General features: G+C 54.9%; 8 protein-coding genes across 8 annotated transcripts; 5 read left to right on the top strand and 3 right to left on the bottom strand.

Moving 5' to 3' along the window:
• Positions 1-367: 367 nt before the first annotated feature.
• On the bottom strand, positions 368-9097 carry N7510_007741 (FMP27 family protein; the record flags this gene model as incomplete). The annotated part of the gene is made up of 2 exons (XM_056979666.1): positions 368-419; positions 480-9097. 2 exons carry the CDS (start codon positions 9095-9097, stop codon positions 368-370), a joined length of 8670 nt encoding a protein of 2889 aa, XP_056832709.1.
• Positions 9098-9850: 753 nt separating this feature from the next.
• N7510_007740 (uncharacterized protein) lies at positions 9851-10613 on the bottom strand (the record flags this gene model as incomplete). Its single annotated transcript, XM_056979665.1, has 4 exons — positions 9851-10146; positions 10202-10318; positions 10368-10481; positions 10535-10613. The coding sequence occupies 4 exons, from the start codon at positions 10611-10613 to the stop codon at positions 9851-9853; spliced, it is 606 nt and encodes a 201-aa protein (XP_056832708.1).
• A 678-nt stretch (positions 10614-11291) lies between these two features.
• On the top strand, positions 11292-13186 carry N7510_007739 (translation initiation factor 4B; the record flags this gene model as incomplete). The annotated part of the gene is made up of 8 exons (XM_056979664.1): positions 11292-11295; positions 11398-11454; positions 11510-11554; positions 11620-11622; positions 11699-11770; positions 11833-12117; positions 12170-12416; positions 12460-13186. 8 exons carry the CDS (start codon positions 11292-11294, stop codon positions 13184-13186), a joined length of 1440 nt encoding a protein of 479 aa, XP_056832707.1.
• A 1323-nt stretch (positions 13187-14509) lies between these two features.
• Positions 14510-15382, top strand: N7510_007738 (uncharacterized protein; the record flags this gene model as incomplete). Its single annotated transcript, XM_056979663.1, has 2 exons — positions 14510-14717; positions 14853-15382. The coding sequence occupies 2 exons, from the start codon at positions 14510-14512 to the stop codon at positions 15380-15382; spliced, it is 738 nt and encodes a 245-aa protein (XP_056832706.1).
• Positions 15383-15773: 391 nt separating this feature from the next.
• N7510_007737 (Oxidoreductase N-terminal) lies at positions 15774-18021 on the top strand (the record flags this gene model as incomplete). The annotated part of the gene is made up of 10 exons (XM_056979662.1): positions 15774-15804; positions 15864-15889; positions 15946-16130; positions 16191-16474; positions 16547-16819; positions 16887-17042; positions 17156-17274; positions 17333-17372; positions 17605-17851; positions 17913-18021. 10 exons carry the CDS (start codon positions 15774-15776, stop codon positions 18019-18021), a joined length of 1470 nt encoding a protein of 489 aa, XP_056832705.1.
• A 686-nt stretch (positions 18022-18707) lies between these two features.
• On the top strand, positions 18708-20145 carry N7510_007736 (uncharacterized protein; the record flags this gene model as incomplete). Its single annotated transcript, XM_056979661.1, has 2 exons — positions 18708-19724; positions 19792-20145. The coding sequence occupies 2 exons, from the start codon at positions 18708-18710 to the stop codon at positions 20143-20145; spliced, it is 1371 nt and encodes a 456-aa protein (XP_056832704.1).
• A 401-nt stretch (positions 20146-20546) lies between these two features.
• On the bottom strand, positions 20547-22213 carry N7510_007735 (pseudouridine synthase family protein; the record flags this gene model as incomplete). Its single annotated transcript, XM_056979660.1, has 2 exons — positions 20547-21352; positions 21403-22213. The coding sequence occupies 2 exons, from the start codon at positions 22211-22213 to the stop codon at positions 20547-20549; spliced, it is 1617 nt and encodes a 538-aa protein (XP_056832703.1).
• A 417-nt stretch (positions 22214-22630) lies between these two features.
• N7510_007734 (acyl-CoA thioesterase) lies at positions 22631-23167 on the top strand (the record flags this gene model as incomplete). The annotated part of the gene is made up of 2 exons (XM_056979659.1): positions 22631-22710; positions 22759-23167. 2 exons carry the CDS (start codon positions 22631-22633, stop codon positions 23165-23167), a joined length of 489 nt encoding a protein of 162 aa, XP_056832702.1.
• Positions 23168-23335: the final 168 nt, after the last annotated feature.

The raw sequence follows: 23335 nt of genomic DNA, 5'->3' as shown, positions 1-23335 counted from the left end.
AATGTAAGAAACACAAAAATCCGCCCATCGCTCCGCCTCTATGGTTGAACACAAGAATTTCTCTGGCAACACGCCCAGACAGACACAAGCCCCACGCATATCCCCAGAAACAGAAACAGAAATCACCAGATCAAATCAAATCAACGCCTATGTACGACCCGCTGCATGTAGATGATATGGTGGGAAGGGGTATCTGAGAGAAGACACGAGGGGTCTTGAGGAAAATGAGATGGTGGTTTACAATGGCGTGCTATGATGTGGAGAGTTGGGTATTAGGTGACAACGGAGAAACAAGAGATGAATAAAATGAGGATCAGTGGGGGAGAGGAAATGTTGAGAAACAGAGAGAATTGATCAGAGATCAAGGTCACTTGCGAGACATCAACCTGCGGCCGAGATTGCGGATGGTCTTTTTGTTGCTAGGGAAAACAGTTAGCATTTCCTTACGCTTCAAACAATAAATACGGCGTGATTCTCACCTATCATCCTGTTCAGCCCCACGGGTGGCTTCGGAGGTTGCGCTCGCCCCACTCGAAGTCAGAGGCCGACCCGAAATATTGACAAAGCGGCGCGATGCCTCCCAGCGAGAATCTCCATCGACATCCACGTCACCAGGAGAATCGACCATAAAGCTACCATTCTCATCCGGGGCCGTATCACGAGCTTCCGAATCAAGAGAAATGGAACGAGCTAGTGGCGACGGGTTCGACTGCGTTGACTTGCGCGACGGAGACTCAGAGTACTCACTAGTAGAGTCAACGCTGCTCGCCTGGCCTGGTGTTTGGCTGCGGCTGCTCTCTGAACTCAAGACATTAGTCGAACTACGCACAAGCTGGGACGACGAGGCCAGTTCGCGGAAGCGTTTCTGTTGTTGTTTGGACGGGCGATGATGCGAGAACTTGTTGCCCAGGATGGCGGGCGCGTGCGAAATGAGCGCCTTGATGACATCCTTCTTCAGACGCAGCGCGAGGTCCAGATTCGACCATGTCTTGTTGCCGTACTCGAGCACGGGCAGTCGGAAGACGAAGTCGTGGATATCTTCGATGTTGTGCTCGCCTTTGCCTTTATAGCTCACGCAGAGGACCACATCGTGTACCTTCACGCATGCCAAGGTCATGTATTGCGCAGCTCGAGAGATCATCTGCGACAGGTCGTCGGTGGGCTCTTTGGATTTGCCCTTCTTGGAAGACGAGCTGCGGCTCAGGCCGAACTTCTTCCTGTTCTCTTCGCTTGCCTGACTCGAGAAGGACTTGTCGGTGGCTTGCTTCGTCAACATGCGAATACTATCCGCAGATTTCTTCCTAGACAGATTGCCGGCGCTTGCAGGGCGCTTGTTATTCTCCGCAACTCCGAGTCGACCATTCTCCTTGTGGATGGGTGTCATCGCCAGACCCTTGAAATGTCCAGAGCGTCGTCTGAATGGGGGTTCGTCCGACAGAGACAGAGTGGGCTGAAGCCGCAGTTCAATAGAACCAGGTCCTTTTGGCAGGCCTTGCATATCCTCCGTGAATGTGGACGTGCTGTCTTCATCAACGCCAGGGGTTTGAGTCCTCCCGACGGTATCAGATCCTTCATCTTCATCGTCCTCGGCATCCAGCGGTTTTATGTTCTTGATCGTGAAGGGCGAGAAACCGCCATTCGCGCCGGACCCCATATTGGGGAAGATGTATTCGAACACTCGCTGGCCAAGCTCGCGCTCGAGCTGGATTTTGACCGGGAACAAAGACACTTCGAAATTGTCCACCACGGCGATTCCAGCGACGGCCTCCAGCTTGTGCCATTTCACTCGAAGCATGTCGTCGTCTAGGGGGCGCGGCTGGTCGAGATACGGTGCGATAATCTGCGGGTAGATGGCGTTCGGCAACAGATTCAACCCGACCAAACGTTCCACAGTCACCAGGTTGTGGTTGGAACCATCAGTATTATCGGTGCGTTCGTACTGGGCGTTGCGCAGCTGGAACTCCACCAATGGCGCAGATGCTTCCTTCATCAAATGCCAAACCACCTCAGCCGCAGAGATGCTCCAGCGCAAAACGCCGTTCACCTTTGACGAGCTCGGCTCCATCCGTTTCTGGGATGTGGTGATAGCCTTCATCATGAAGAACAACTCATCCTCGCAATGAGACAAGTCTCGTTCAAGTGCCAGTCGGTCCTCCCAGCCACGTTTGTCGAGGTACTTGGCGTTGATCTGGAAATGCTCCTTGATCTCTTCCAGTTGCCGGATACGTGCCTGAAGTTTGAAGACCATCTCGGGAGCGCCGCGAAGGTCGCTAAAGTCGGATGTGAGCATGATCTTTTCCAGGCGCTCATTGCGGACCTTCTCGAGCGGTTCGCTGTAGAGCATGAGATCCAACACGATGATGTACATGGAGTAGTACTCTGCGGAGTCGCAAATGGCGCGGAAATGGGGGAAGTCAACACTGATCTGATCCATGCGAGTCTCACGGAATCCGCGATGAGAATTTGTGTGACCTTTGGCAACCTCATCGTTATACTTAAGACGCAGATCGTTGTATTTGTCGTAGCGCAGGGTGGCGGATGTCTTCTGCACGATCCGAGAGAAGCCAAAGGGGCTGAGTTCAAAGTCAAACATCGCCTCTAGAGTCAACCAGGGCGGCCACGCAGAGCCCGGCAAGTTGCCGTATTTGTTGCCCGCATAGAAGTGCAAGTGCGCCATCAGACTCTTCTGCGTCGCAACGAAGAACTGCGCACCATCCATCTCGAGGGAGAAGCGCCGTTGCACCAAACCGCTAACATCATCCCAGACACGCTCCTTATCCATGATTGACACCACCTTGAGCTGCATGCCTTTGGCGGCCACAAGCAAGACTGACTTTTGATTCTTCTCGCTCATCAGCTGGATCTGAGGCGCAATGAGCCGCAGGTGGTAGCTGTTCTGAGGTGTAAACTCTGGTGCAATATTATCGCTCGAGTCATCCGAATGCAGTGGTGATCCGTTGGTCGACTCAGGCGGGTCATTGTCTTCAACATTGACGTAGCGCTTTGCATCATTCAGCAATTGTTCAATGCGCTCATCCACGTTTTCCTCCTCATTGTCACTTCGCGTGTTCGCCGTGGACATCTTCGGGTTCTTCCGCTTGTTCTTGTTCTGCTCCTCCACGATATCAAGAATGAACTTTACGGCTCGTCTAGACATGTAGTAAACAAACCCCCGCCGCTGGCTGACCTGGTGGCTGTAGCGGAGAATAATGTTTCGGAGTGAGTTGTTCCACTTCAGCTGCACATTGTGTATCATGAAGCGATTCTTGAAGTCGCTCGAGAACTCATCATTGGCTGAGGAGTAAAGCCCGTCGATACCGGATTTACCGTCGACAGTAGACTCCGTGTCCAATCCAGTCCGGGAGGACGCGTTACTGGGAGCCGCACCGTTGCCTGACTTGTCCCTTCGAGGTGTCCGTTCATCTCGCGCAAGATATCGTTCAAGACGTTGCAGGCTATGAGTCAAGAACCTCCGTCGTGTCGCAAGCTGCTCCGACTGGCGCACATAGAGCTCATGCTGACGCTTCAACTCGTCGGCGCCCTGATCCACTTCTTTCATCAGCTTTAGTTCCTGTTCGCCAATCGTACGATCGTAGTTCCGTATCTGTGCTTCAACGGTCGCAAGGCGATCTTTGATTAACTCGATTTGGACGCGCCGAGGATCATTGTTCTCGGACATGACACACTCGTGAGTCGGTTCGTACCCAAAGGTACTATAACCGCTCTCTTCAGGGCCGACGTCGCCAAAATCAGTCTGACGAAAGTAAGTGAACCGTGGAGTGAAGGCCAGCGGCAAGATCTGTGTGCGAGGATTTGACTCTTGCGGAAGTATCCAGTCGGGCTCGACAAAGTCATCCATGTCAATCCAGTCCAAGTTCTGATCGGGAATTGTGAATCGAGACAGATCAACAGAGGGCAGTGGTTGCTGGAAAGAGGAAAGGATATCATCCCGGTTTTGCTCAATATCTTCAGGGGTTGTACCCTGGATGGTGGCCGAGACAGCCCGGAAATCGGCGGACTGTAGGTCAATTTGAGCCTGGTTGATCCGCATGACGCTTGTCTTGGTCTGTTTCGAGCGGCCACGGGCCTGGGTCTTGATCTGTTCTCGCCTTTGGTGGATGTCAAGCTTCAGACTATCAAGGCGGACCTTCAATCCTGTGGCGGTCACAGCACTCTCGGCATAGTCCTCGCGGTCTTTGTGTTTGTAGATGTGTGCGACGAACAGAGGCGCAAGAAGAAGTTTGTACTTAACTGTCGAAAGGTGGCGGTTGAACTTCTTGCTGGTCTTCGCGGGTCCTGGGAAGAGCGGTCCCTGGCGAACAGGGAGGGACATGACACCTGAGAAGAGAGACCACCAAGAGAAGAAATGGGTGAAGAAACGAGGAGTCAAGTGAACGGTGTTGTAGCTTGTAGATGGCTGAACATCGTCGACGGACCAGTTTCGGCTCTGGGGTGCAATGACTGCGATAGACAGGTGAATATGATCACTGCGGAACCCACGGAAAGCATCGTATTTCGGGAGTGCCGACGAGTCGACGAATTTGGGATTCTTGAGGACGACATCATAGTGCGGTTTGAACGAGAATGTCCGCATATCGTTCTCGACATCGCGTTCAAAAACCAATCCGGTGGCCCATTTGACATCACCGGATAGCTTCATGATGACTTTCTTGAAGTGAGCCGCATTCTTCTGTTCGCTGGACAGAGAACTAGTTTCCAAGTCTTCGGTGGTCGACTCGGTAGCCCATCGCGCTTCGGCGCTGTAATCGGGAATAGCCAGCACATATTCGCCACTAGTCACACTCATGAACTCCATAGGATCATCGCTTGGGTGGATTTCCCACTTGACGTCCCGTCGCCAGCACATAACAAAACCGCTTCCAAAGCCGGTTACCACATATGGGTCGCGAGAACCTTTGAGACGAAGGTGGACATCACCGTCTTCCTTCCAAAGAACCTTGATTCGAGAATGGAAGCTCAGTCGAATCTTGTCCCAGAAACCAACTCGCTCCGAGGGATCGATCTCAGGCTTGGTGAAACCCTCGATGATCTTCATCATATCTTGAATGACAGGTTGGTAAGAGCAGCCCCATGAGATACTCGTAGACAGGCTGGTATTGATCTCAAAAACGGGGTCAGAATAGGTCTTGACGGGAGTGACGGTCCGCCAGACATTGATTGTGTACGGATCAGTGACTGTTCCATCGGGCAACTCAGACGGAGGCACGAGCTCCACTCGCACCTGTCTTGCAGATTCATGATCGCGCCATTCTTCAGCGATCACAAAGTTCGTCCGTAATGACCAACTGGGAAGCCTCGGAGATTGCCCTGGACGTAAAGCTGGAATGTGAAGTAGGTCCAAGGGGTAGTCTCTCAGAGTGACGCGCGCTTCGCCCATTTCCAGATTGAAACTCATCGGAATAAGCAGACCGTACTGCATCGACATGGGCATGCCTTTTCCAATGCGGTGAAGGAACGCAGGGTAGTCATCGATCGGGAAGGAAGGTCTATCCACCACAAGATTCACATCGCTGATCAACGCGGACATAAGGCCTGGTCTGTTCGGAATGGCCAAGATGGTTTCCGTCTCCTTCACATCTTCAGGTGGCTCGTCTGCTCCAGAAAAGAGCTCGCGAACTTCTTTGATCGACGTGCCTTGGAATTTCAACGCAGCATCGATCTTCTCCTTCCAGACCTGGGCGTTGTGTTGTTGCAGTCGATTCCAGGCAGCATCGGTAGAAATCTTTTGCTCGGAAGAAAGGCAAGTCGCGCCTCCAGCATCATATCGGAATTTGCATCCACGCCCACGCTCTGGCTCGTCCTGTCTTGGTCGTGAATCGGCACTGCGGCTTCTTCTCGTCTCCTGGCTAGTTCGGTCACTGCGGAGAGTGCGATGGCTCGATTTGGCCCGTAACCGGGACGTTGCACGTCGGTTGTCTGACTCCTTGACTTTGTGGGCTTTCAAATAGAAAGCTTCCTCGCGAGCCAACCGTTGGGCCTGCTCAATCAAACCTGTCCTGTAGATGAGGCCCAGCTTCCATTCAAATGCGTCATCTTCGAGCTCAAACAGCAGAGCTTTGCTGCGCAATGAGACTCGTGGTACTTTCTTTGGGCCCTCGGGCTCTCGCACTGACACGAATTCCCGAGAGCGATTCTTGAAGCGATGATGTAACTGTTTGAAGGCCTTCGAGGTGTTGATCAAGTTGTCGAAAATGCGATGCATCACCATGTGATGGGGAACGCCGAGCCGGATGAAGTCCGCCCATAAGTCTATAGAATTCTCCTCAACCAAATCCTTGCCGTGTTTTAACTTCATCTTGCGGAAGTCGAGTCTGACATTATTCATACTGCCGATCCGTGCCCAGATACCCTTGAGCCTGGGTGCCTCTGCGTGTAAACGAACCAGATTGGCTTTCAAGTGAGGAGTCCCAAGACGCTGAGAAGTACCGGCTAATCCATAGACCTGAAGCATCATCGCAGGATCGTTGGGAAGGAAGGCCTTGAGTTGGAAGACTGTCACTCGAACATCGACGGTAACAAATTCATTCTTTGACGAGAATGGAGAAGATGGTGGAGGTGGTGGAAGTGATGAAGCAGCAGAGGGCTGGGTCTTCTTGTTGGAAGTACCCGCATGGTGAGGTGGTAGAGGCGAAAACACGTCTTGAATCACGGAAGTTGCAACCCCAAGGCAGTAGAAGCGATAGAGGGAGTATTGCAGATAGATACCCTTGAAAACGGAGTTGAAGTGCAGAACCGGCCCGAGTCGGTCACTGAGTGTGCTCAATGCGATTTCAAATCGGGGAAGTGAGAAGAAAGGTTCAGGCTCCAAGTAGTCTTCGGATTCAATGACGAAACCATCGAAGCCACGCACATGGAGCGCCACTCGTCTGCCATCTGTAGCGCCGCGCTGTGCATTTTTGGGTGGCGACGTTGGGGGGAAGCGGAATGGCGATTCTTCTCCAATTGTTGAGTGACTTGCAGTACGCCGCCTGGTGATGCTGCCGGTGGTTGGTTCTGTTTTCTGGGCTTTGTATTCCGCCGTCCACGACTGCATTTGCAAAGAAACACCGCGCGCAACTTTGGATACGGTTGTATCGACACCGGCAATCTCCAGGCTGAATCCCGTGGCTTCAAATTGAAATTGGAGGAGCCATGGTGGGACTTGTCTCAAGGGGCTTGCCTTTCGCTCATGTATCTGGACCTTCTTCTGTGGTTGCAAGTGAGTCCGGAATTGTTCGAGCACTTCTCGGATCCCACGGTTGACGTCGCTGTTGATCATGTGCACGGAGCACTCATTCAGATTCCCAGACGCAATCACACAGACTTCGGGGGACGCGTTCAAGTGAGCCTTGAGCTCCAGGCTTTCTGTTGTCAAAAGGTTATGCTTGACGCCGGTTGGAGTTTGGTAATAGAATTTGTGAGATGCGACTCGGTAAACCGACGACAGAGAGTAGTGAGCGCCGCCTTCGGAGGAATGGGAGGACTCAATGTCCAGTGAGATGGAGGAGATGGAGGAGATGAGGAGATTGTAGTCACCGGGTTCACCGGGCTTTTTCTCGATGGGCAAGACAAATCGAATCACAGGCTCATGAACGGAGAGCTTGATGCTTGCCTTGGGAAGCAATCGAGAGATCAACTGGTGGTTACTCTGCTTCTTGCGGCGAGGAGAGGAAGCTCGTGCCTCTACCAACTTGAGGAGCCGAGAGACGTGCTGGGGCTGCAAGTCGAGAGATGGGGAAGTGACCACCAAATTGGCGAAGAGGACGTTGGTGTTGCGTTCTTCGGGGTTCTCGTCGTCAAAGGCGCTCACCGTCTTGGAGGGCAACGTGGTTTTGATGGTCGTCGTAGCCATGGGGATGTATAGAATGTTGTCCGTTTCCCCCGAGCCGTCATCCAAGCTAACCGAAAGGGAAATTGCAGCCAGCAGAGCTTGGTGGGCCACGTCGTTGCGCTGGAAGTACATGCGGTGCTCCGGGCTCTTCTGGTCCATCCGATTCAGGTCAATCCCGAGTTCATGCGATACCACGTTCAGATAGACTGGGTTCTGGTCGGCAGAAAGAGACTGGAGACCCCAGGAGAATCGAAAGAAGCTCAGCGCTACCTGGAACTCCTGTATACCACGCAATAAAGAACTCGCAAATTCCTTGGAGTCTGCGACCGTCTGCACAATGGCATCATCTCGGCTCCCGGGCTTGTCCAGTTCTTCCACAAAGTCGGCAAAAGAGATCTCGTCGTCCGTCTCCGGGCTCACGGGTTCCTTGAAAGACGACCGCGAGCGTTTGATGCGCTGGATGAGCATCTGCAGATCGTCGTAGGGGATATGCATGCGTCCAATTTTCAGAGCCACGGATGCATCTCTCAGTCCCTCCAAGTCCTTGTAAAGCAGTCCATGGAGATTCACGCCGACGTTGTCCAGCATCTCCGTCGGTTCTCGGCCGTCCACCGCAAGCAGGATATTCTGAACATTCATAATCCACTCAGCCGGGCGTTGTTCCTGCGACATGTCCTTCTTGCGACGGAAGAGCTTGCCCCGTTCCACCATCTTACTCCGGGTATCCACCGTCAGGCTGAGCGATCCCACCTGAATTTGTCCTGCATCGAGGAAATGCACCGTAGAGTTGACGGCGTTCAGGTCGACCAGAGCCAGCCAATTGATCTGCCGGTGTAGGCGCTTCAGGCGCTCCTTGATGCGCGTGAGGGTTTGCCATGTTTTGCTGCGACGGGGGAGAGGGTCCGGCAGTGCATCGTGCTCTTCGGATGGGCTACCGGGGTAAGGGGATTCCAGGATATCGCGCGACGGTTTTCCCTTGCCCTTGCGCAGAGATGCCGAGTCCAGGGTGACTTTCAGGTCCGTCAATCGAATGCTGATCCATGTTGGCTGTGCAAAGGACGGGGGGTGCAAGGAAAACCCAAGCCCACGGATTTCGATGTGAAGCCCCTCTCTCGGGGTGTATGCGATTCGCCGGAGGGAAAAGTAGCCGACGCGCTGGATGGAGATTCCTGTTGCGATCCGAACAATGGCGAAGACGAAGAAGGATGAGAGGTACAAGAGCAGGAAGCCCACGAGGATGGAGGTCGGATTGATGAGAGGAGTCATGGCGACGCGCGATCACTCCAGGCACTGATCGGATCCGGGTGCGCACTCAGTGCCCGCCGGCGCATTGAGGGGGAAGGGTCACCGATTGTGTGTCTGCGCGTGAGAACCGGATGACTGTACACCTCTTGTATGTCTCCTACCTCCCTGCCTCTACCAGCCAGTGACAAGAAACACGACTGGTCGGCATCAAACAGTCAGGGTTGGAGGAGTGCCACGGGGGGGAGTGTGGGGAAGGATCATGGTTGAGGAAGCAGTTGGGAGGTGTGCGTGTGGGTAGTAGGGAGGGAGTCTCGAAACCGGGGTCCGGACGGGCCGGGAGAGTGTTTGGAGGGCGGAACCGGCCAGATCGCGGGTTTGCTCGGCTTCGTCAGCAGCAGCAGGAGGGAGGCCTCGTTATCTACTAATTCCAACTATCGGTAGTGCTACCCCAGATCCCTGTCCCCAATGATGTATCTGGGGGCTCGAAAACAAGCACAAGGCTTGGTTCGGGCGGTGCCATGGCTCCGATGATTTCACCGTGCAGACCGCCCAGAGAGTGGTTCGCGATCGACATGACAGCCGTGGACCAGGTTAGGATGGTACGGATGGGTACACGATGGGCATGTTTCAGCGTCCATGTCCAGGATTAAATGGGAAAGACTGTTCCGCCGACACCTAATATACAGAATAAAAAAATACATATTCATCGTGCCCGTCAGTGTGGGTGGCACGTCCTGTCCGTGCACTGCAGTCGAGTCGCTCGCCCATTCGTTCTCATGCACCTCGCGAATCGGTCGACGCGGGTCTGGATTGCTCCAGCTGCTCAATCCTCTCGTCTAGGAGGGCTATCTCCGCCTCAATGCTCAGCAGCTTCTCACTCAGAATGCCGCGATACTCCTCATCGGACAGATGCCGCAGTGGAATCCATTTGGACTCGGCCATCCGCTGGGCAAGGGGTTTGGACGGGTTCCGAGCATTTTCCATCTGCCAGGTATCGACTTTGTTAAACGCGTGCTGGCCACAGTAGCCAAGCAGGGAGAAAATAATGGCCCCAGGAATCAGCCGGCCTCCTATGTGATGCGGTTAGAGACGGGGTTTCAATCATTGAAGATAAGAGAAACGTACCCATGAGCCGGGTGACACCTCCGCCCGCGATGCCTCCAGAGAGAGCACTGACATAGGCCCGTTCTGCCGGGGACGGCTCATCCTTGAAATGAAGCTTGATGAAATTGCTCCGCAGCCCTACACTCGTCAGTTTCTGGCCAAACCGTGTCCTGCGGTCCGCACTCACACCAGAAGCTCGAGCCAAAGGCAAACCAGTGGATGCCACGGGAGATCGAGTGCACCACTGGATTGGGCGACCGAATCACCCCGGCTGCTCCGCCATAGATCAAACCCGCGGTGCCTATTTAGAGATATGAGCACCAGGCCCAATGCATTAGAAAGGCACATACGAACCACTCAAAGCACCCACTTTGGCCGCTGACAGCAGTGAACTGGCCTCCACGTTGGCATCGTTACCATTCTGACCGCTCATGGTGTGAACGGTCAATAACGGTGAGGATGGCGAGCATGTCCTGGTGGTGTTGGAGCCTCAGTTTGCTTGGACTGGACCAAGAGAGACGGTCACGTGGTGAGTTATGTAATCTCTGCGAAGGATGGAGGCTCTCCGGCTGAGGGTTTGAGTGATCATATGCGATAGACTGAGTGAGATGGGCTGGAAAATAGAGGGGGGATCGTATTGCTACTACCTGATCAGCGCATTGAGAGAGTGTCGATGTATTTGATGTGCAACTATCTTGACCGGCGCGCAACTGAAAATATATATTCGTGATAGACATACACCTAGTGAACAAATCCAACAGGACGGTCGCTGCGATGCAGTGACATTATTCCACCTTCTATCTCCATCCATCCGTCGATGGAGACTGTTGGCACTGACTGCGATACATGGAAGCACAGTGATGGTGCAGTCCGATCCGGGCTAGCGCCGTAACTAAAAATTGACTGGATTGACTAAGCCGCCATTCCCCTCGACCAACTTACTTTTCCACGGAGTTTTTATCACCAAGAGACTCTGCCCCTCCACTCGATCGACTCCTCCTACTCACACCGGGAGTCCTTTCTTTCTGCCTCTTCCTCAAAGCCGATCTCCTCCCTGAGAAGCGCGCACATTTCGCTTTGCGCGTTTCCTGCCCACCCACAACCCGCAATCATGGGTTCGTCCGAATCCCTCTATCTCGCTTGCGCCAGCACGTTCGCAGGCTGCAGCGAGCATCCTCCTGGTGGTCCATGATGGCTGACTTTTTTTTCCCTACCAGCGCCCGCAAAATCCAAGGCCCAGAAGATGTCCATTGGGACCTTCTTGGCCGACGAGAGTAGGTCTCACTGTGGGGGAATTTTGGAGGGACGGTCGATACTGACGACATGCAGGCCTCGGCTCTTGGGCTGATGAGATGGAGGATATGCCTCTTCCAGGTACGTCGCAGAACCCCGAAATGATCATATTGTTGAACCTAGGACTGACTCTGAAATTTGTGTAGCTGGTACGTGCAACCGCCACTCTCGATACGGCGAGCCCCCCCACGATGTTCGTCTGCTAAAAAAAATTATTCTGGATAGCGACCACTTCTATGTCTTCTTTCGGTAGCCGCCCCGCCGGTGGCATGGGCATGGGCATGGGCAGTAGCTATGGTATGGGAACAACCCTCTCCCCTCGATCCTGAATTGGCAAGATCTGACAGGAGGACGTTTAGAGCGCGGTGGATATGCCGTCAGGGAGCCGCTCCCTCTGCCCACCCAGCCTCCGTACACGGTCCACGTTGGAAACCTTTCCTTTGATGCGACCGAGGCCGACATCTCTGACCTTTTCGCCGAATGTGGTGTGACGAGCGTCCGGGTTGTGGAGGACAAGTTGACCAAAGCCCCCAAGGGCTTTGGATATGTCGAGTTTGAAACTGTCGACGGACTGAAGAAGGCTCTGGACTTGTCTGGCTCGACTCTCCAAGGCCGTGCCATCCGCACCAGCATCGCTGAACCTCGTGAGTGCCTCGACCCTTGGATCAACTATCGGGAACTGACACGGTCTTATAGCCAAGGATGCCCGGCCCGAGGGGAGGGACCTGGACTGGTCTCGTCGTGGGCCTCTGCCTGAACTGCCGCAGCGCCGGGTGCCTGACCGTTCGAGCTTTGGGCGCAATATGGACGCCGCTTCCGACGCTGGTAGCGACCGCGGTGGCCGTCGCAGCAACTTCGAGTCTGATGGCAAGCCCCGCGATTTCGGCAACTGGGAGCGCAAGGGTCCGCTTTCGCCCCCCGCTGGCCCCCCCTCGCGAAGGCGGTCGCCCACGCAGCAATGATGGACCTGGCTCTGGTTTCCGGAGAGGCTCGCCTGCGTGGGGTGAGGGACGTTCGCAGGAGGGTTCGCGGCCCCCGCGCCCCGAGCGGGCCGAGCGGACGCCAACTGCTGCTGATATGGATAACCAGTGGCGCGCCAGAATGCGCCCCGACCAGGCTAAGGAAGCCAGCAACCCCGAGTCCCCCGCCGCCGCCCATGCGGCTCCTGCCGCCCCCGCGACACGGCCGAAGCTGAACCTGCAGAAGCGGACTGTCTCTGATGCCGTGTCCAGCCCTACCGCGGCTGCTGCCGGCGACTCCAAGGCCAGCCCCTTCGGTGCAGCCCGTCCCATCGATACCGCTGCCCGTGAAAAGCAGGTGGAGGAGAAGCGCCAACTTGCCATTCGCCAAAAGAAGGAGGCTGATGACAAGGCCAAGGCTGAGAAGGCCGAGAAGGCCCGGATTGCCAAGGAACAGGGCAAGGAAGAGAAGCCCGCGGACTCCAACAAAGATGCCGTCGATACCCCTCAGGGTGGAAAGAACTTCGAGATCCTCCGGCGGGCCGGTGGAGACGACGACGCTGGCATGACTGCCGACCAGGAAGCAGAGGAGTCGACCCCTGTTCCTGCTGAGGCGCCCAAGGAGCCCGCTGCCAACGGCAAATGGCGAAATGCTGCCCCGACCGAGGAGGCTGCTGAGGATGATGGATGGAGCACCGTGAGCGCGAAGCCGCGCAACCCCCGTCGCGGGCAGGCTGGCCGTGGAGTCGCATAGACACATCGATACCCCTTTCCCTTCACAGGAACCGCCACTTTCGCCGAAATATCAGCATCTGTGGAGGCGGCACGCCAGGCGCATTTCAGAACCAGCGTTGGGATGAATTTTCTTTCCCCAGAGCTTCATGAAGGGACATGACCATGGCCACATCCTCTGTTCCACCGCACGTTGAGTGCAGACGACGGTAGCTATGCTTTGTCTGCATTTGATCCTCTCATCTACTCCTCTCATGCCGTCAGCTCCATGAACTTTTTTTTCTACTTCTTTGGGGCTAGATATTCGATGCACCACTAACTAGTCCTTGCTACGATGATCTGGCAGTCTGAAAAGTTTTTTTTCTTCCTATTTTCCCCCTGTCTGTTTCCTTGCTGTTCTCTATTTAGCTACTTATTCCCATGCGTGTGTGACTCTGCTCTGCCCATGACGATTACTGCCGATGTGAAATGAAGAGAATTTGTTTTTGTTTTTCCTTTTGCTCTAACCGTTCCACAGGTGGTCCTTCTGCCCACCGACTTCCTTCCGCGTCTGCGATGTCTGAGGAGAGTGGTGTCGACTGTGCCCTAACTGTTTGACGATGATCCAATCCACTCTTGATCGAATTTCTTTGTCTGACTCGGTTCCTCCTCTCTCTCTCTCTCCGCTCCACTTGAATGTTGTGGCGTTTTCTGTTCTGGCCATGTTTTTCCTTTCTGTGCGATGGATAATTCAACTAAACCGCAATTCCAGTATAGATTGATCTTAGATTCGCACCAGCACTGTACCCAAGTACCCCGGAGATACATACTACGGGGCCCAGGGCTGACGGTGGAGCCCGCCGGCCAGTGCTGGCCAATGAGGCGCTGTTTCGTACATTGTAAACAAGTGGGACTGGGGCGGTTGTTCTCGATGCATATTTTGTCCCCATTATGACGAGGGGGGAATGCTTGGATGTGTGGTTATCATATTGGATCAAGGAGTACTGCACCCGCTCGAGTCGATATGAGACTGGATATTAGACAGGGTGGTATTATTGCCAATAAGGGATGCAATAATAACCTCAAGGCAAAACAGAGTGAGGGTCAGTCCCTGTTTCAGACGTGAAGAATTAGTCCGAATGGATTCTTGGGATGTGCACGGTGGCGTCCGTATGGGATTGATGAAAAAAGCCCCTTCCAAAAAGAATCCTCATCCGTGTTGGCCACCATCTTTCTGTCATATACGAACGAACTCCTTACTTGCTATTGTGAGGCACTTACTTGGTTTGTCGGTACTAGTCACACCTCCAGTCACACTAGCCGCCCAAACCAGCCACTTCCAACTCCTCCCACTCCCCATGTGACCATGTCGGCTACGGCCACGACTTCAACGTTCACCACCACACTTGTTGGATCGCCTCCTGCCATGACCAGCGTTGCTACCCGGATCTCTGAGAAACAGTGTCCGACCTGCGGAGGGGATGGCTCCGAACACTCCGCCGAGGAGGCCCAGCGCCGAATCCAGGAGTTGGAGGGGCAGGTACGAGATTTGATGGAGCATGCTTCCATCACTGGTGAGTTGAGCCTTTCTTGAGAGTGTCTGTTGCCTGTTTCGACGGGCCAGCATGCAACTGTCGAAAATCCCCGGACTGGTCCGACCGGTCCAGGGGCGCATCGTTGATAGAGTTCCTAACTCCTTTCCCTTCCAGTCGGTCAACTCGCAGAATACGAAGAACAAGTAACCCGACTGCGCTCTTGCGCAAACCAAGCAGTCACCGACACGCCGCGCTCGAGTTCCGAAACCCAAGCCCAACAAGGCCGCCTCGCGACCCTAACCTCCCTCCTCCCCTCCTACCGCCGCCCCAGCAACAACTCCAGCAACACCCCAGCCCCCACCACACCCACCGCGGCAGTCTGCCCTCCTCCGTACACCGTGCAACAATCCCCCGCCAGCAGCGAAAGCACCTCCGAGCTCCAGGACGCGCTCACCCGCGAACAGAGCCTGCGCAAGGCCGCCGAGTCGCAACTGTCGCAGGCGAGCACTGAACTCGAGGAGTTGACCGTGCAGCTGTTCAGCCAGGCGAATGAGATGGTTGCGCAGGAACGCAAGGCGCGCGTGAGGCTGGAAGAGCGCGTAGCTGTGCTGGAGCGCCGTGATGTGGAGAAGAGGTCTCGTCTGGAGAGGCTAGAGAAGGCCATGGCGAGGGTTGAGAGGTTGCGCGCTTTGGTGAATCCATGAGGTCTTGCGTGGTTTTCTTTGGTTCTTTTTTTTTTTTTTTTTTTTTTACGACAGACACGACTGCACTATGACTATGAGAATGAGGGTCGGGTCGGGCATCTGTTTACAGTTTTCGGGATTGGGCGTTTTGTCTATGGACTTTGTTCATTATTGGCGTCATCTGGGACATGTGTTTTGTTGTTTGGTGTTTTGACAAGAATCCAAAGTTGAATAAATCTATAAGTGGAATCCAGGGATCCACGGCCCATGGATCCGCCTGAAGCATCACATCCGCTCCGGGCTGGACCTTCCTGACTCCATATCTGCACTGCACTTTACGAAACCTCCCAGCGTCCCTCTAATTTCACCGTAACATCTACTCAGAGCCTTGGAAATACACGATTCAAACATAATGCCCATCGGTATCGCCATTGTCGGCAGCGGTACGTCCGGCGCCCATGTCTCTGTATTCCATCCCACATGGAAGCTAACGGGTCCACAGGCCTCTTTGCCAAAGAGCAGCACCTGGTATGCACTCTGATCGGTTTATCCCGCGATCCCGACTGATGCATAGTCGCATGTAGCCCGCCGTCCAAGCCGCGACAGACCTGCACCTCAAAGCCATCTACTCGCGGTCTCTCAAATCAGCCCAGGACCTCGCGACCGGCACATCCTCCTCAGCCGTGGATCTCTACTCTGAGGATTCCGGGCCCGGCAAGTCCTACGCAGACCTGCTCGCTCGCGCAGATATCGAAGCCGTCATCATCGGGTATGTGTAGACATCTCATCTCAACTGCCACCAACATACATAACTGACAATAATCTACAGCCTCCCGATTCTCATCCAGCCGGAATTTATCCAGAAAGCCCTATTAGCAGGCAAACATGTCCTGTCCGAAAAGCCCATTGCCAAGGACGTCGCGACGGCCCAGGAGCTGATGCGCTGGTACCAGGCCAATGTCGATCCCGTCAAGACCCTCTGGGCTGTCGGTGAGAACTGGCGCTACATGACGAAACAGCTTTTTGCGGCGGAACAGGTGCGCGCGCTGGGCGCTGTTCGGAATTTCAGGGTGAATGTGCACAGTCTGGTAAAGCCGGATAACAAGTACTACTGTAGGTCGACGATCGATGACCGTTTCCTCGAAAATACTACGTAGTCCTCTCTACTGACACTCTGACTAACAGTGACATCCTGGCGCAAGACGCCGGCCTACCAAGGCGGATTCCTGCTCGATGGCGGTGTGCACATGGTTGCTGCACTGCGTCTGATCCTAGGATCCGAGGACCCCATCACGACTGTCTCTGCGCAGTCGCAGCAACTTCAGGAGTACCTCCCGCCCGTCGACACGGTGGATGCGGTGGTGAAAACCCAATCCGGGGCTACGGGCGTCGTGTCTCTGTCTTGGGGATCGTCGTTCAGCGACAACGTCTTCGAGTTTGCCTGTGAGAAGGGGGGTGGTGCGTATGCATTTTGATGGAGTTACGGTTAATGGCGTCGATCATCCTATCGAGTTTGATGGGAAAGGTGTTGGCCCGGAAGTTGCGGAGTTCGCCCGGACCATTGTCCATGGTCGCCCCGTTGAGAAGCGACAGTCTCCCGAGGAAGCATTGGCAGATCTGGAGGTGTTGGAGGGGATGCTGCGCAGTGGAGAACAGAATGGCGACAGCATTCAATTGCGCGGTAAATACATTCAGTAGAAATTACCATCATCGATGTTCATGTTATACAAAGTCTTGGCACCCCCGAATCACCTGGCCCGACAAGCCCTAAGATGACATAAGCAACTCGCTTAGCCCGAACCCAACGGGGACTAGCGTGGGTCGCCCACTCTGGCTCAGCGAAGTTTTCCAGGCTCCGTCCAGTTCTTCGACAACCCTCGATCGCCCAGCGAGACCCTGCCAACACCGACAAGGTGAGTTGCCGTCGTACATTTATCCTCTCGTTTCATCACTGACATATCCTCTTTTCAGATGGTCCTCGCCAAGAAGCACGTCCCTATCGTCAAGAAGCGTATGTTACCCCGATTCACCTTCATCCCGATGCCTGCCCTGGATATCATCGCCCGGCCGACCGAACCCGGACAGAAAGAAAATGGGAAAGGATGAATGGAACAAGAGAAGGAAATGATTGCAACGAAGGAGAGGCGTTTGGTCGTCGGGCGATGTCATGTCATCCATCCAACCGGACAGGGCCGGTGGAATGCAGGAATAATTCAGGCAGAGAGACTAACCTCTCGCAACAGGCACCGCGCGCTTCAACCGCCACCAGTCTGACCGGTTCAAGTGTGTGCCGCAGGCATGGCGCAAGCCCAAGGGTATTGACAATGCCGTCCGCCGCCGCTTCAAGGGCCAGATTGCCATGCCCTCCATCGGTTACGGCAGCAACAAGAAGACCCGCCACCTCATGCCCTCGGGCCACAAGGCCTTCCTCGTCCACAACCCCAAGGATGTCGAGCTCCTCCTGATGCACAACCGCACCTACGCTGCCGAGTATGTTATTCCCTTGCCGGGAAGGGATCCATCTTGAATGTATAAACTAATTGATAACCAGGATCGCCCACGCCGTCTCCTCCCGCAAGCGCGTCGACATCATCGCCAAGGCCAAGGCCCTCGGCGTCAAGGTCACCAACTCCAAGGGCCGTGTTACCACCGAGGCATAAATGTTTCGAACCTGAAAAGTTCGTCGTTTTTGCGTGGGGGGTTCGGTTCGGGGATTGGAGAGTGGGATTTTCATCTGTCTGGCGATAACGATATTTCAAGGACTGTGCATGGCCCGTGTGCGGCGAGCGCTTGGCTATACCCACTGCTGGGCGAAAAGAGCGAAAGTGAATTATTTACAATTTTCTTTCTCGAAATGACAACCAAAAATTGGAAAAATCGATTTCTAAGAGTAGAAGAGTTGTAGTTCTTGATCTAGTTAGGGCGCGGCGTAGGGCACGGTGTAGAACCCGGCGTCATCCACCTGGGATAATCGTCTGTCGCCCACCCTCCAATCGATCTCCGCCTGTCAGCACGCCGTGGCGCATTCCACATCAGCACAAATTCTCCGAGTGACTAGCATTGCACTTCTGCCCAGCCCCAGTCAGACAGTCAATATACGAACCCACCATTACCATGTCCAGGATAGCGGGTACCACAAATGATCAGCACGTCCGCCCCCAAAATCCTCCGCCGTAACGGCCCTTTTTACGAAAGCCAACACGTTGCCGACTCTGCGCATACACCAACCTCCCATCTGGTATGGGAGAGAGAGAAAGAGGGCGTGAAGCCGCACCGTTGAATTCCGATACACCCTCAACCCCAACCACCCCCCGGGGCGCCTCCCCCTCACAGGCCTCCCTGAACAATGCTTTCTCTGCCGGCCCGCTATGGCCGGCTAGGCGCCGTCATCACGCCAGTGGCGCTCATTGTCTTCATGATTCATTTCCTGAGCGCCAACTTCGGCTCAGACGATAGCTTAACAGGCCCCGGCACGATACTAGAAGTCGAGCTCGAGACCGGAACCTCTCCGCACGAGCCGCCATGCCCTCCTTTGCCGGGAGTCGAGGACATCCTAGTCGTCGTGAAGACGGGGATCACAGAAGCGCAAGAAAAAGTGCCGGTCCACTTCCACACCACATTACGCTGCATCCCGCACCGGATCATCGTCTCGGACTACGAGGAAGAAATCGCCGGCGAGCGCACGCGCGATGTGATCCGCCGAGTCGACCCAACGCTGCGCGAGACCAACCAAGACTTCGCGCTTTACAACCGCGCGCAGAAGCACGGCGGGCGCTCGGGTCTGATCAGCCAGGACATGAACAAGGTCGCCAATGGGGCGACCGGCATGTCCGGGAACCCGGGGTGGAAGCTCGACAAGTGGAAGTTCCTACCGATGATACATGAGGCGGCGGAGTTCCGCCCCAACGCGAGCTGGTACGTCTTCCTCGAGGCGGACACATACCCGATCTGGCGCAATCTGCTCGCGTGGCTGGAGCCCATGGACCCGGAGCAGGCGCTGTATCTAGGGAATCAGATGCAAATCGATAGTATTATCTTTGCGCACGGCGGTTCCGGTTTCGTGCTCTCGCAGGCTGCGATGCGGCAGCTGGTTGACTTTCATGCTGCGCGCCAGAATGAGTGGGATCGGTTCACGGAGGAGCAGTGGGCGGGCGACTGTGTGCTCGGCGAGGTTCTGAACAAGGCGGGCATCCAGATGACCTGGTCGTGGCCGCATGTGACCACCGGCTCGATGTGGGAGGCTGACGCCTTTACGCACAATTACCAGCGCAACGTGTGGTGTTGCCCGGCCGTGACATTCCACCACATGAACCCAACCGACATCGAGCGCATGTGGGAGTTTGACCAGGAGTGGTTTGCAAATGTACATCCCGATCCTTCCTCCGCTTTCTTTTCCCTTTTCTTTCAGAGTTGACTGACAACGATAATAGCAAACACACTCACCTCTTCTCTACAGCGACGTCTTCCGCAATCTCATCCGCCCTTCTCTAAACTCCTACCGCAACAACTGGGATAATCTCGCCGAAGACAAACCATCCCACAGAAACCACGACATCTCCCCACCCGCCGTCCCGGTCTCTCCATCTGACTGCGAAGAATACTGTGCACGTCTACCAGGCTGCATGCAGTACCGCGTCGACGACCGCGGCCGCTGCACAACTTCCAAGGGTCCCATTCGTGGCTTGCCGAAGTCTGGCCTGCGCTCTGGTTGGTTGCTCGACAAGGTCGATGCACATGTTGAGCAATTGGGATATTGCGACATTGCGGAGTGGGTGAGGCCTTGATCTTTTGGGTCGAGTTTGTGGGGGTTGGAGTTTTTGCGTATACACCGTTTTTCTTGTTTATATTATTATACCACCTGGACTTGACGGATTGGCTGTCAATTTGTATTTAGAAATCATTTGCATCTTTGAGACTACTGATAGAGAGATTTGGAATATACTGGAATGATATATATATATGGCATGAACGAGAACCCTCCCATGTATAAAAGTGACCTGATCTATGGACAGACAACGCTCCTGGAATCCACAAGCAACTATGCAAATGTCCACACATCGCCTCATGCATGCAAATGAAAGAAATATTTCTCAGATGACAGGGGTATCTGGCGATCAATTCCAATTGTGGCACCAAGAAAGATGATATGATCATGGTATCAGCAAGAGCTAATTCAAACAACACATCAAGACGATGCGGCAGGTACAGTCTCTGACGGCTCCTGAGGCGTGTCTGAGATGTGTAGAACACCGACCCCTTCCACGAGAAGCGGGCCACTAAATCCAGGTCTCGGTTGTCCCTCGACCAGATCCTCACCAATACCGCGGGGCACCGTTCCATGGCCGATGACAGTCTCCTCACCATCCGCAGCAGGTTGCCAGTCAGGGACTTCAGTAGGCCCATCAAAGCCCGGCGGCGGCAACCCCCAGTTTGGCATCTTGCTGCGGTAGCCCCACTCGCCAGCTTTATCCGCATAAGCGACAGCATGGAGGAAGATTCCTAGCTCGTGGACGCCCGGGTCAGAGTAGAGCTCCGTGCCGCAGACGTCGCAGAGCTCGCCGGACAGCCGCTCGCCTTTTCGCTTCGCGTAGGCTTCTGCTGCGGCCGCCTGTTCGCGCGACATAATCTCTTCCACGACGAGCGGGTCTGTGCCCGGGGGCACATTTGGTGCCGCGGTGAGGTGCGTCCGGTAGCTGATCGTGTCCGGCAGTTCGGTCTTGCCCATGTGCGACAATCGCTCTATGATCTCCTCGTCGCGGTCGGCGGTAGTTTCGTTACGACCCAGGCCCGGGCCAAACACGCGCCGATTGGAATAGATCGGGTCATTGGTGATCGGGTGGCCCAAGAACTGAAGGTGCACGCGGATCTGATGAGTGCGGCCCGTCAGAGGCAGGCAGTGGACAATGCTATAGCCTTCGGCTTCGTTAGAGAACGTCGGCGGCGGAGTAGCTGCGCGGGGGCTTCGCCCGTGGCGGTTGTAGAAGTAATTGTCTCTGCGGGAGCGGTGGTCGCCGCGGCGGAAGGAGGATAGTATGCCAGACGGCGGAATTTCGTCGTGGCTTCTTTGCCCGTGGCTCGTACGCGGTTCAAGCCCAGTTTCGGACTAACCTGCATAACAGGCTGGTCGCACACCACCACGCCGTCTGGGAACTTTCCCTTGACGCGAGCGACGTACTCCTTCTGCACGGACCGCGCCGCCAGCTGAGTGGAAATCTTCTCCGCGCCCTTGGGATGTTTCCCAATGAACATAATCCCCGAGGTCAGTCTGTCGAGCCGATTGCATGGCCGAGGCAGCCATTCATTGCCGCGTTCTGAGCGCAGGATCTCCACCACAGAGTTGTAGTGGTACCGACCAGCGGAGTGTACAGGCACGCCGGCTGGCTTGTCGATAACGAGGATGTCGTCATCCTCGTGGATGATCCCAACGGGCAGGCCTGTCACGGGCGGCTCGTGTCGGTGTGCAGTGTGGGAAATGACCTGGCCATTCTTGAGGACCGTGTTGGGGCCGGCCACCTGGCCGTTGACGGCGACATGGCCGGTTTCGAGAGCCCATTTCTGTGGGAAATATGTTAGTCTTGATACTGGTGACTTTTCCCGTAAAGAACTCACGTAGTATGCGGGCTTCCGGTCCCGAAACTCCGAAGTGAAGATCTCTAGCAGTTCTCGACCCCGCCATCGCTCCTTGCAGTGGGTGTTGTACGTGTAGTGATAAGGGCGGACTCGACGCAGACCGCGCTCCATGTAATAGGGCGCTGGCCACGGTTCACAGGGGGTCACGGCGACATCGGGGGTTTCTAGAACGGGATCGGGCGCGGGCACCGCGGTGGTGGTGTCGATGTTGGCGAGAGCCATGGGTGGCGGCGGAAGCCTGCCTCGCCGAAGGAGGTAGGCTGTGATACGGGGCGAGGGAGCCAGGGGGAGGAACTCGAGTCGAGTGCAAGATTGCAATGTCGTCGGTTGGTGGAAGGAAGTGGTCTCGGCCCAGGAAAAAAAAGTTCAGTCGGCGGTTATCAAGTCTGTCCCTTATCGAGGAACAACAGCATGGACACAACTATGGATCGAACAGAGACTCTAATCAGGGGTTTTGATAATCAATTCTACTATGATTGTCATTGTCAATCGTCATCATTTACATGAAATTCTTTTTTTTCCTTCTCATCAGCCCAAGCTTACCTAATGCCGATCAGCCTCGGTCCAGCTCGTCCTCGGGAAATGCTTCAGTGTAGGTAGATACACTCCCAACTTCAATACACCCTCTCCTCCATTAACATGGCTCCCCCGGAGTACGAAGCCAAGAAGCGCCGCCAGCGCAGCGACTATGGCTATCATCAAGTGCACCAGACAAGATGGTCCGCCTCATCATGCCCGTCATGGAGCAACTAACTAACAATCCCCAGGTTCGACAATGACATGTACGCCCACCTCAACAACACCGTCTACACAGCCCTCTTCGACACCATCGCCAACACCTACCTTATAGAAGAGTGCGGCATGGACCCCTTCAGCGTGAACAACCCCACCGAGAAAAAGAATGCGCCGTCGCAGCAGCAAGGCAAGCTGGCTGTCGGCACGGACCACATCGGGCTGATCGTCTCGACACACGCCGACTTCTTTGCCTCTGTGCGTTTCCCGGATACCCTAGAAGTAGGCCTCCGCGTCGTCAAGCTGGGCTCGTCCAGTGTGACGTGGGAGATTGGCGTGTTCCGCCAGGGCGAGGAGGACGTTAAGATGGTGGGCACTTATACGCATGTGTTTTGCCTGCGGGAGACTATGCGTGTTGGGAAGGGGGCATGCCCGAGGGGGTGAGGAGGGGTTTAGAAAAGTTGATTGTTGGGCCGCAAGAGGGTGCGAAGTTGTGATCGAAGTATATAACGATGTCTGGAGTGATTGATTGTAGATGGTCTAGCAAGAAGCGAGAAGTTTTTGTTTATAATGACAGCCATTTGAGGTTGCTATGATTGCAGTGTAATTGAT

This window comes from Penicillium lagena (assembly GCF_028827675.1).
Source record: "Penicillium lagena strain IBT 129212 chromosome Unknown utg000005l_segment0_segment0, whole genome shotgun sequence".
NCBI classification, from domain to species: Eukaryota; Fungi; Ascomycota; class Eurotiomycetes; order Eurotiales; family Aspergillaceae; genus Penicillium; species Penicillium lagena.
Note: the sequence above shows the minus strand (reverse complement) of the source record. Positions and strands in the feature narration are given on the sequence as shown.